Source organism: Tigriopus californicus, chromosome 10, assembly GCF_007210705.1.
Source record: "Tigriopus californicus strain San Diego chromosome 10, Tcal_SD_v2.1, whole genome shotgun sequence".
NCBI classification, from domain to species: domain Eukaryota; kingdom Metazoa; phylum Arthropoda; class Copepoda; order Harpacticoida; family Harpacticidae; genus Tigriopus; species Tigriopus californicus.
The window spans coordinates 3,586,859-3,598,419 of NC_081449.1; the positions used below are offsets into that span (position 1 = coordinate 3,586,859).

The 11,561-nt window shown below is 44.5% G+C and overlaps 1 protein-coding gene across 2 annotated transcripts; it reads left to right on the forward strand.

The window, feature by feature from the left end:
* The first annotated feature begins 2,043 nt into the window (after positions 1-2,043).
* On the forward strand, positions 2,044-11,358 carry LOC131888590 (insulin gene enhancer protein ISL-1-like). 2 transcript variants are annotated; one of them, XM_059237481.1, is made up of 6 exons: positions 2,044-2,631; positions 2,768-3,095; positions 3,227-3,492; positions 5,158-5,582; positions 10,432-10,656; positions 10,734-11,358. In XM_059237481.1, exons 1-6 carry the CDS (start codon positions 2,568-2,570, stop codon positions 10,998-11,000), a joined length of 1,575 nt encoding a protein of 524 aa, XP_059093464.1. In that variant the 5' UTR covers positions 2,044-2,567; the 3' UTR covers positions 11,001-11,358. The 2 variants fall into 2 exon arrangements, with proteins under 2 accessions (XP_059093464.1, XP_059093465.1); XM_059237482.1 differs by having other exon boundaries at positions 2,801-3,095.
* The last annotated feature ends 203 nt before the right edge of the window (positions 11,359-11,561 follow it).

Genomic DNA, 11,561 nt, shown 5'->3' on the forward strand with positions numbered 1-11,561 from the left:
ACCTTGTTAGACCATAGGAGGTGGCACAGAGGGTTTGGGAAGACGAGCGAGAAGGACCAATCGTTAAAAAGCACTTAGGTGCCGATTCTACCTGATTGGGCACGAAAGCATAAAATGGAAGGCGACCAAGCCGTCAGGGAGACGAAGAACGCGTCAGGAACGTACGCTGTATGTATATATGCGCAGCCACATATTCAAAAAACATTGGGCTTGGCATGGGAATCTTTTGGATTTTGAAAATCAGTTGGAATATGCCTTCCCGATAAGAGTGGCATTTTAAGCGCCCTCATTATTTCCTCGTGGATTGAAGACCAACATCGATTCTAACTCCATAATGAACTACACGACTACCTTTCGCACTCAAATCAAGTCGATTTGAGAGTAGGTAGAATGGCGATGGTTGGCCCTCTGGCGGGCAATTGAGGAGACCGGATTTGGTTCGGAGACGATGAAGAGATTAAGGCTCCTCGCCTGATTTTGGTTGCTCCAGGAGGATGATTAACCATGGTCTGGCCCTCGATCTGCACAAGTGGTCAAGTTCTCATGGTTTTGATGTCCAAGTGAGCAATCTGGTCTCAGGATTGAGCACTTGCGAAGAGGACTCTTGCTCATTCACGGCTAATCGGATGGAAATCCATGAATACATTGAGATCCCCTCCCAATTTGAAACGATCATAGAATCGAACGAGGGGCATGGACACACTATAAACCAGTTACTAGCACTTCTTAATTATCAGGGGGTTTTGGTTTCTAACAGTTCTGCTTCTTTCTCCATTCATTTTAAGTTTGAATCTAGAGGAACATTGTTTGGTTACAACAGTGATAATGTTTTAGAACTTTGACTGAACGTGTAGAAAAATCAGTGCGGATGTCAGGCAGGTCATTAGGGGCAACTGCTAAATCCATTTGCAATGAAATGTTGGTACTTTAGGTAACAAAGAGCTCTTCTGCAGGGGGAAAGAATATTTTGTCCAAAAATCAGATTGTTTACGGTCAAACAGAGTTCACTTGTTCCATCTCCCAATGGGTCCATCTTCCAATCAATATTGTCGTGAGGAATGATCCAGATGTGGGACTACCCAATTCATCCTGCCAGACGGCATACGACGTATAGAAGTTCAATGATCGAAGTCGAAATGATGAGGTGGCAATAATCGGAGTAATGGTTCACTGCTTCCCCTCACTTTCCGCATTCTGTGATTGAATCATTTTGGAGCCAAATAAACACAACCAGCTTAGATCGCGTCTTGGGGGCTATTCTTTGCGATTCTTCCCGATCCATCTGGCTGAGGATATCAGGACCTTAATGCTAAATGTCAACAGGATTGGACAAAAAAAGAAACAGCAGCCACCCGTAGCTCCCTTTCTTAATCTTGACTGCATAATCTTATTAGGCATGCTACTTTCAGGAATACCAATAACTTCTCCATGTTGAATGGGCTGACCAACTTTTCCAGACCATATCTGTAGATCAATCATGTGGTTTTTCGTTCCAAAAGTGGAACACACCCAAGTGATATGGGAGTGTTCCGAGTTCCACACATGGCCTCACTCCCTTCGTCTTCCGTTGATTCGTTGTGGCTGACTGGCTGACTACTCGATGCTTGCTCGCTCGCTCGCTGTTCCCGGTTCAATCCCAAAGGAGAAGGAAAACAAACCCAAATGAGCATCTGTTAGAAGTTTCTATTCTCTTCAGGGACTTGTCTAGATTTACGCAACTTTCCTCGTATGTGTGTTTAGAGACTACTACATACAGTGGACATTGGGCGAAAATACAGTGAACAAGTTACAGCAGAGTCAATAATCAACAAATCCCATTGAAGCCCCCGAATGATACCAGCAACTTAAGAAGGAAGTGAGGAAAACCATGATAAATGACTTTGACTTCCGGCTTGAACAGGGCAGACCGACCATTCGTTTCATATCCTGACTGGACACAATTAATCGGAAATTGTATTGAACTGTCATTTCAAGACATCTTGCATATTTCGCGTTTGCTCAGAGCGACGGCCACCTCAATTCATTGAAGCCGGCGGAAATCTGTCGCTAGTAAAATACTAAAAAATCGCCACTTTGACTCCTCCCAATTTCGGCGCCTCCGTCGAACTAACTTCTCCTTCGGGCGCGCTTTCTGAGTTGGCTTCCAAACGGTTATTGGACGAGTGGGTTTCCGTTGGACAACTTTCTCGACGGCGATCCCGCCAGTAAATGTGCATGAGGCGATGGAGGCGTGCGGACAAGGTGTCGCCAAGAATTGTCGAGATTTACTAGTATTTCCATGTCAGTGAAGCGACGAAGAGAGTGAAAATCTAGGCTGCTGTAGCATTACTACTACTACTACTACTCCCACAACCACGTCCACCCTTGGCTTGAACTTTCATTGTCGCCCAAGGGAGAGGGTCCCTGTGTGTTCGTCCCATGGTCAATCCTACAATGGAAATGTGACATTGTGATTATCTGTAGTGTGTGATATCGGTTCATCAAAATACTGTTTGTTGTTACATTGCTTTTGTTGCTGCTCTTGTTGTGTACCTTGTGAATTGAACCAGATCATCAAATGTGGGTTCATGCAACTAATGAAGTTCGACGCGTTCAGGGAGACCGCCATGGCCGGTGACAGCCTCACTAAAGGTAAGCTCTAGGAGTCCCACTATCCAAAGTGCGAGCCCTAATACAAGCAAATGATCCATTTGGCCCCTTCTAAAACAAAAATCCTTCTTCAAACTGTGTCTCATTGTCAAACTGGTAACACTGCTGTTTCCATTAGGTTCTAAAACACGAGTCTCAATGATTTGCCTAGGCATGACCACGATCAACAGCCCCAACAGCAGCTCAATTACCTCGGCCCCCAATATGTGCTCAGGAACATCCCTGACCAATGGATCCTCGTCCCACTGCGGTCCCAATCGACGGAAAGTGGCCCTCTGCATGGGTTGTGGCGGGCAGATCCATGACCAATACATCCTAAGAGTGGCACCAGATCTCGAATGGCATGCAGCCTGCCTCAAATGCAGTGAATGTCAAATGTTTCTCGATGAGAACTGCACTTGTTTCGTTCGGGAGGGAAAAACCTATTGCAAAAAGGACTATGTCAGGTATGGAGTGACACACATGTGTTTGCCTAAGGAATCACAATTCTTCTCAATCTTATTCTCATTCTTATTAATAAAGATATTGTCATCATTATTCCAATGAGCTCGTTGTTAATCATTGCTCTTGTTCGCAGATTATTTGGCGCCAAGTGCGACAAATGCCACCGCTCGTTTGGCAAGAATGATTATGTGATGAGGGCCAAGAACAAGATCTTTCACTTGGATTGCTTCCGGTGTGTAGCGTGTGAGAAGCAACTTGTGCCCGGGGACGAATTCTCGTTGCGACACGAGGAGCTCTTGTGCAAAGACGACAGCATGGACCGCAAAGAGTCCATCGAGAACAACAACACCATCCTACCCCATCATAACACATCCAACAGCTCAGAAGATAATTCAGAAGGTAAGACAGGACATTTGATGGTTGAGAAAAAATATAGTTCATATGGACTGATTCACTTTTTGTCGGCAAAAGGGCTTCAAGAATTTGTGACTTCACACGACTGTTTTTGCCTCTAAATAAGGAGGGGTTGTCCGTTGCAAGCTATTATTGTATTTAAAGGTTATTCAGTTGATTTTGAATAATTGTTGTGGAACTGGGTAAAGCAGAACCCTGGAGGTCATCTGAATTTGTCGACCAAAACTGTTTGTATCTAAAAACAATGGGAGCATTTGGGCGGCCAAAATGGAAAATCGAATAGTCGGATTTTTATTTCTTAACTGTACTGGGGATTTCTGCTTCTTTTTTAATTTAAAGAGCAAAAGTTCTATTTTTGACCAAAGTTATTTTACAATAAATATCAGAACATAGTCATTTTGTCGAAATCCATTTCGTTATGAGTTTCAGGTGGGCAACCTTTCCTTTTTTCAATAACGACTTTTCATCATTTCTTAATAGAACCGGCATGATATGATCCAACAATCTATGAATATATTGGTAACACATTTGCTTGGACACCTGTCCCTATTGTATTCTGCAGTCACCAAGTACTCGGGCCAAATATCAGTATTTCTATGTATAATGTTATCGCAATTCCCCAATTCAAAGTAAATTTCAATTACTACAAATACGCAGGATCTCTTTTCGAAATCGCGACCCATAATATTGGATATAGTTGGTTGAAAACCCCTAGTAATTATGAAATGCATAATGTCTCCACCCATTATTCACTGCTGGTCCCCGTTTTTCTCAATGATTGAACAAGTGGTCTGCGCAGTTTAGTCTGTGGCTTGCTTGCACTGGTTATATTGCTGTTGCTGTTAATGATAGCGGTGGTGCGACTGGTTTACTGTTGCTTGTTGGTTCGTCCGCTTCCCTTCAGCTGTACTCAAGTTTCACACGAATCAATTTGCTAATGGATTTATCATGTACTACCATGACAGCTGTTTGATGTGTTTCAAGCCAAGCCCAAGCACAACTACCAACCGAACCAATGTCTGTCTGTCTGTCTCTCTATTGGGGTGAGTGTGTGTATATGACCTCAGACAGCACATTCAAAACGAGATCACTTCAATTTGGAAAAAAACAAGCATACCTTTTTAGTCTTCGTTTGGAAACAAAGCCTGAGGTTAAGTTAGAAATAGATAGGGAGTCGAGGAGAACATGCCCTCGGGGTGAATGTTGTTTTCATCTAATGAAGAATCGTGGTCAAAACATTTAGCGGATTAGAAGACACCTGGAAAATTGTACAAAGATATAGATTCTGTTGGCTACTTTAGATTTGTCATAAAGTCGTTCGGTGCGTCGACAGTAGTTGAGGAAAAAATAATGCTGAATCATTGTTCGCTCAGAGGTGTTCATTTCAAGTGCGGTCCTTGAACCCACTTGCCGCCCATTGATGCTCTTTATTTAGAGAGTCGAGACGCCGACAAAAGTTAGTTTTGTGACTTTGTCGCCAGCTTCCAGAAAAAATAATCCAAGAGACCAGCCCTGGTATCCAAGTCTCGCAGTCTGCTATTGAGCGAGTGAATATCTTTAGACCTAGGCTTAGTAGCAACTTCTAATTCGCCGCTCTATCAAAGTCCCCAAGGTCCCATTTCAAGCCTGGTTTTCTCTTTTCATTTCCAGCTCACTGTGACCTCTCTGACGAAGACATGAGCGTGATAGACTCCCATGAGGACATTCTCGGTCCCAAACACAAAGGTCTAGGTGGTCACCCTGGCCACTCGTTGGGCGGCCCTCACGGCCCAGGTTCCGTGGGATCTGGGGGCAGTGGTGGGGGGAGTGGGAGTGGCGGAGGAAGTGGGAGTGGTGGGAAGAAAGGCGGTGACCGCAAGAGTGCCCGAGCCCGAACAGTGCTAAGTGAGAAACAATTGAACGTCCTCAAGACCTGCTACTCTGCCAATCCACGGCCAGACGCCTTGATGAAGGAGCAGTTGGTGGAGATGACGGGCCTCTCCCCCCGCGTGATCCGTGTCTGGTTCCAGAACAAGAGGTGTAAAGACAAGAAGGTACAGAACAGACTTCTGGAGAAGCAAATGCAACGCGAGAGTGTAAGTATCACCTCCGTAGACTGTATGTCCAATAAGTCTCTAGATCTACTGAACAATTGTGCTGCAGTCAGAGACAAGGTTGATGCTGAAGTGTGGAGTGCTCTGAAAGGCTAGGGAGAGGGTCCTGGACAGATGCAAATCAAGTTAGTGATTTGTCTTTGATTCGCCCAAACTTTCCTGCTCATCCTCGGGATCTTTCCTCTCTTTGTGTACACATTGAGGGTTGAGATGAAGATGAGGACGGCGACGACGGTGATGATGATGATGATGAAGACAGAGAAGGAAGCGCGCACAGTCTTCTGCTCCGACAACCCGTGATGTTTGTCAAAGGGGACGAAAAACTTGAGAGAAAAGTAAACAAAGTATGGAAAGATAGCGCAACTACTTACAAAGACTAGATAAAAGGGAGAAAAGTAAATGTTAGCTACCACAAGCATTCTATATTCTCTCAAATCCAAGAATGAATACTGACTCTATCCGGCAATAAAGCTGCTAGCTGCATCCGTCTAGCTGGCCGTGATGGCTCGGAAATATTAGTGGTCGCTTCCCACCGATTTTCCTCGTTCTATCCCTGGTTTTGGCATTTAAACCAGACCTGGTCTTGATACCGAATGGATGTATCTTTCCTACGTGTGGGTGTGTCGCTTCATGCCATGGAGGCTGTACAGACATTCATAGGGGAAAAAGGGAACTTTCCCGAGTAAGAGACAAGAGAGAAAGGCAGATAATAGAAAGTGACAGGCCATCCATACTATTCTCATGTTGGGGTGATTCCTCGTTCCTACAGAGATAACTCTAGGACTCTGAGTTTTGTCAAGGAGCCTGAATAGGGCACCCCAATTTGGCCGTGAATTCGATTTTAAGTGACCCTGAAAGTGCCTGTGGTCGTTTTTTCAGTTGAACAATACTTTACAAGTAACTGACACAATGATCCATTGTTCAAGACGGAGAGTTGGATAATCACCCACGTTTATTATTGAAGGGGCTAAGCCTCTTATCCTGCTAGTGACTTCTGCTCTTATTTGAACAAGGCTAGGGGAGGGTGATAATGATAAAAAAGCGAGACACCTCTATTGACTTATTTCCTCCTAATGAGTCTGCCCGTCAATATGATTGTATTTGGATCGAGTGTTAGGACTCTCTTACGACGTATGTACTGTATCAATGAGCACCATTCATAATCCGGGTGCAGAGAAAGATCTCGTGACTAGATTTGGCATTGCATGTGAAAAACGGTGACAAATGCAAGGGATTATTTTAAAGTTGGTCAAGTATAGTGTCACGAAAGTTATCCAACCCGATTCCATCTGACAACATCTCTCCCTCACTCTCTCTCCTTGGCCGATTCTCGAGGTGTCATGCAAAATTTGACCGCACCTTTTTTCCGAGCTAGCAAAGTTGGCTCTGATTTCGTTGAATGCGCAGAGAAAGAAAGCATCGCTTTTGGTCTCTTTGGCAAAGTTCACGACTTAGTTTGGTAGTTTCGTCCCGCTTGGTCTCAGTCACTCTTTTCAAACAAAGGTGGGGTAAAAAGTCCTCCCCAGCGAGTTGAATTTTTCCCTGTCATCAAGTTTTGCCGGTTTTCCAACAACTCTAAGCGACAAAAATCTCTAGAGATTTAAATTTTTCTTTCAATCGCAAGGCGAGAGGAGGGATAGGATGTCACGAAAGTTTGAACGTTTGTTACTAGCACATCTGCATCAGGGTGGTCTCAACTCTCAATCCATGAAAATGCATGATGGCTAAATCATTTGCTTTGTCCGATGAAATTGCTTTTAAAATGGTGCCATGATACTTTATAACTAATTATGGAACATTATGAAATATCATAATAGACTCATTAGTTTTAGTGCATATTCATGGAATGGATTCATTAGTGAGACAAATCCCATATTTGATTTTGAGAACAATAGAAAAGAGCTCAAGAGCCACAATCCTTTTGTTTGAACAGAGTACTAGAAAATCTACTCGCTAATTACGCCAATTAGAATGAACTTTGCATTGCCAATTCTTCATAACTTTGCTAATGAACAAAAAGGAAGCTCTCAGTCACACCACTTGAGCAAAAACCATGGTCTGCTAACCGCGAATGAAACTCTTTAATCTGTAGAAGCAAGGCTAAATTAGAAATTTCGCAAGGGTCAAGACTTTCATGATTTGGTGTACTGCTCATTGCACAACTGGGGAGCTTTACTGGCTCGGAATTCGGTATGAGCCTTCAAACCCACTTGAGTGTGGCTCGAATCTGCTCGGCTGAGTCAGAGAGCTTTGGTCTGAGTGAATTTTACGAACAGTTGAAGAAACTCAATATTTAATGAGCTTCCTCCTTTCTCTTTCCCCCCTTCTTTGTTAATTTTTTCAATCATTCCAAGGGATGCTTCTTGTCTTTTTCCTTCTTTTCCAATCTCGGACCTCGTCCAAGTTGTCTAAATTCTCAGGCAGATTCAATTTCAAGCCCTCTTAAGCCTGTCCTTTGAAGTTGAAACCCAAGTTAAGCCCATCAGGGTGTTTCCGATGGTTCCCATGATCCCGGACAGATTTTCTTTGACCACCTTGCAATCGTTATTCGCCAAGCTTGAAGACAAAAGGCCCCTCCAGACGTCAGTTTCTAGTTTCAAGCTGGCATGCACAATTCTACTTGGGCTCATCTAAAATGGAGACCATCCTTGAACGTGATTGGCTCAAATTCAAGGCTCTAAACTCGTTTGTTTAGCTCTTATCAAATGCCCACTCGTCGCCCTTTCCCGTTGAAATTCATAAAAGTCTCGAGCGGAACGACCAACGACCAACGAACGGAGAAGAACTGTGGTCGGTCTGTGTAGTGAATTGGTGGTAAGAGATGAGGTGGTTGGTGTGGTTGAATTTGGGGTCTTGATACAGCCAAGATATCGGCCAACGTGCTTGGTCATAAAAAGAAGAACGCTACATCGTAAGAAACAGGTTTTAGAGGGTTGGAGCGAGGGTCTCTTTGTCCGCACGTTTCACGGAAAGTCAAGCTATATCAATGTAACCCAAAAGGCTGGATATACACTGTGTACGCACATATACAAACGGGGTAGGGTATTGATCGATCCACCTCCAATGAAGATGATGATGACGGTGATGAGCAATGGTGGAAAGAAGGGTATCCAATTTCTTGCCGAGCCATTCATGGTCTGTTTCAAGTGGGTCTTGGGATCTGTTTCCCCCTTCGTCTGAATAGCTGTACACTCACTGTACCTTGGAGATCCCCTGAAAGCAACAACAACAACAACAGTACACCCCAGTTTGAGCAGATTTACTTTCCGGAACACTTGAGATGCACGAGTTGTTTTATGTAGAGAGAAACGTACGAACGCATGCAAAGGACGTCCATTCACAATGGCCCAAAGGTTGTTGCAATGCAAAACAGCAAAGAGTAACCCGAGTTCCATATACAACCCATGAATGGTTGCGGTGCTTGCCTTATTTTTCCATTTTCTCGGGAGAGATTTTGCTCATGGAACACACTTTTGCCTCGAATTGGAACCGATCATTTGGACTCTTTAGAAGGGGCCGAGGTGTGAAAGCCGGCTGGAATCTTCGGAGGAGGCGAGATGGTGAAGTGGAAGGGTTAAAAGCCCCTCGCTTCCGATTTCATTGTGCAACTGTCACGTAGATATGGAAAAATATTGGCAGAGATCGATGAGGTGGATAGCCAAAATTTGGTTCTCATGCTTTCAAGTCGCTCGGAAATGGATGGAACCCTCTCTCTCTCTCTCCCTCTCTCTCTCTTTCTCTCTATGTCTCTCTCTCTCTCTCACGTCCTCACACACTCGGTCATGTTATCAATACTGGTTTATCATACGTAATATTTGGGCTGAGGAAACTTGTCTAAAAGCATCTCTCATTCCTGGGCTGCTTTTGTAGTCCGACAATAGTTCTTCTTTCCTTCCTTCCTTCCTTCCTTTCGTCCACGATGGAAGATGTAGTGTCTGGGATGGAGGAGCCTCCGAGAATAAAGTGGCCTTTTCTTTTGAAAATGTATGGCCTTTGTAAGGCAGGACGAGCCATGATCGATGGACTCGAAGCTGTTGATTAATTGATCCCACTCAAAGCGAGTGTGAGGATCTGCTGAATAAGTACGTACGTTCTTCGTGGACCACTCTCAGCAACTGACTACTGCACCATGGATAAAGATCATTCACTTCCTTAAGGTTTCTATGTGAGCACAATTTTAAAAGGGGATGTTTTCACCAGCGAGCTAAATGGAGCATGATACATTTGGATTCATTGTAATTGTGGGAGTCTATCGTGGTGATTGATTGATTGAGCAAAGCAGCCTCACATTAGGGGACGGAATATTAATGCTGCATATACTGAATCTCCTGCTCTTGTTCTTCTCGGTTTTCCCTGTGTTGGCTATTGTTGGACGTTGGTTATAGGGTACGATATGCCAACTCCTTGATGTGAAGAGATTTAGCCATTTGAACTGGTTGTTCTCGTTCCACACGAACAAGGTCAGGATGGAACATTCATTAGTCTTCATCAGATCCAATGAAAAAACGAAATGAATGAACGCTACTATAGATTTTTTTTTTGAATGAAGAAATTCGTGTGGGAAGGTCTGTTTCTTCCTCCTTCCCCATTGTGTACACATTAGCATGATGATGATGATGACGATGATGGAAAGTTTGAGAACAATGCACCCTTTGATACCCGACGTAGGTCATGGGTCGTGGGTTCGAGGAGAGCAAGCTTTGTTTACGAAATGATCGAAAATATCAGAATGATAAGAGAGAAAGGAAAGAAAGAAAGAGAAGAGTAATTGCTCTTAAGAGTTGTGATCAATCACGTCTTTATTTTGGGATTCTCCTTTTCGTTCCTCTAGGATGGTCGGAAACTGGGGTATGGATCGATGCATGGGATCCAAATGGTTGCCTCCTCACCTGTGAGACACGAATCTCCCGTGAGCATGAACCCGGTCGAAATCCAGTCCTACGAGCCACCTTGGAAAGCTTTAACCGATTTTGCGCTCAACACCGACTTGGACCGACTCCATCCCGGAGATCGGCTCCACCCGGGCGCCTCTCACTTCCAGCAGCTGGTCAATCAGGTAATAGATGGGCGTGCATAAAGCACGATTTCTCATCCTTGAAATAACCTTGACCCGTTTCTTGCCCATATCTGCAGATGCATGGATATCCTGCCGATATGCCTCCAGGAGGCCCAGACCACATGCATCAAGGCCCGCCAGGCCTACCACCCCCACCTCCGGGTGAAATGTCGCCCTACATGGGAGTACATCCTGGTGATATGGACTATCCTCCTCATTCTTCGTCATCTCACCCGTCCCACCCTCCCTCCTCGGGACCCGACCTTGGTTACCTGGACGGGGATCATCGGGACCTCACACCCCCGGGTTTGATGCCCCCGCCCTCGGAGGCGACCACCGTGTAGAAGAGTGGTGATGAGTGTGGACTCTTAGAGACTGCTGAAAAGAAATGGAAGAGAAACTGACAACTAAAAAGTGAACCAACCACAATGTGAACCAATATAGCCCCCCACCCACAAATCCACCAGCACCTAAACTCCCCCAACCCCCTACCCCTCTTTCTTATCATTATTGCTATTATTGCTATATTTGTTGCCCTATCACTCACCCATCATCCGTCATCCGTCACCTTGCCCTGACCCCCAACAACGTATCACGTCTTTATTTTCTCTCCATGTCACTATCATCATCATTATTGTTGTTGGACTTGTGTGCCAGAATAAATATCTCTATGACAGAAAGCGAAACCGAAACAGAAAAGAAGGCCTTTATTGTCATTTTTTTTTCAAATCCGCCCACGGCCTTGAGAGTATTTATGAAGAACTGGGGGCGTGAGGAATGCAGCCGAAATACCAAAGAGCGGCATGCATCAAAAATCTAGCTCTAAATGCGTTATCTTTACGTCTCGTAAACACTTCAAAACTCAGCACAGACCTCCAAGCTAGCACGAAGATAGATCAAGCAGT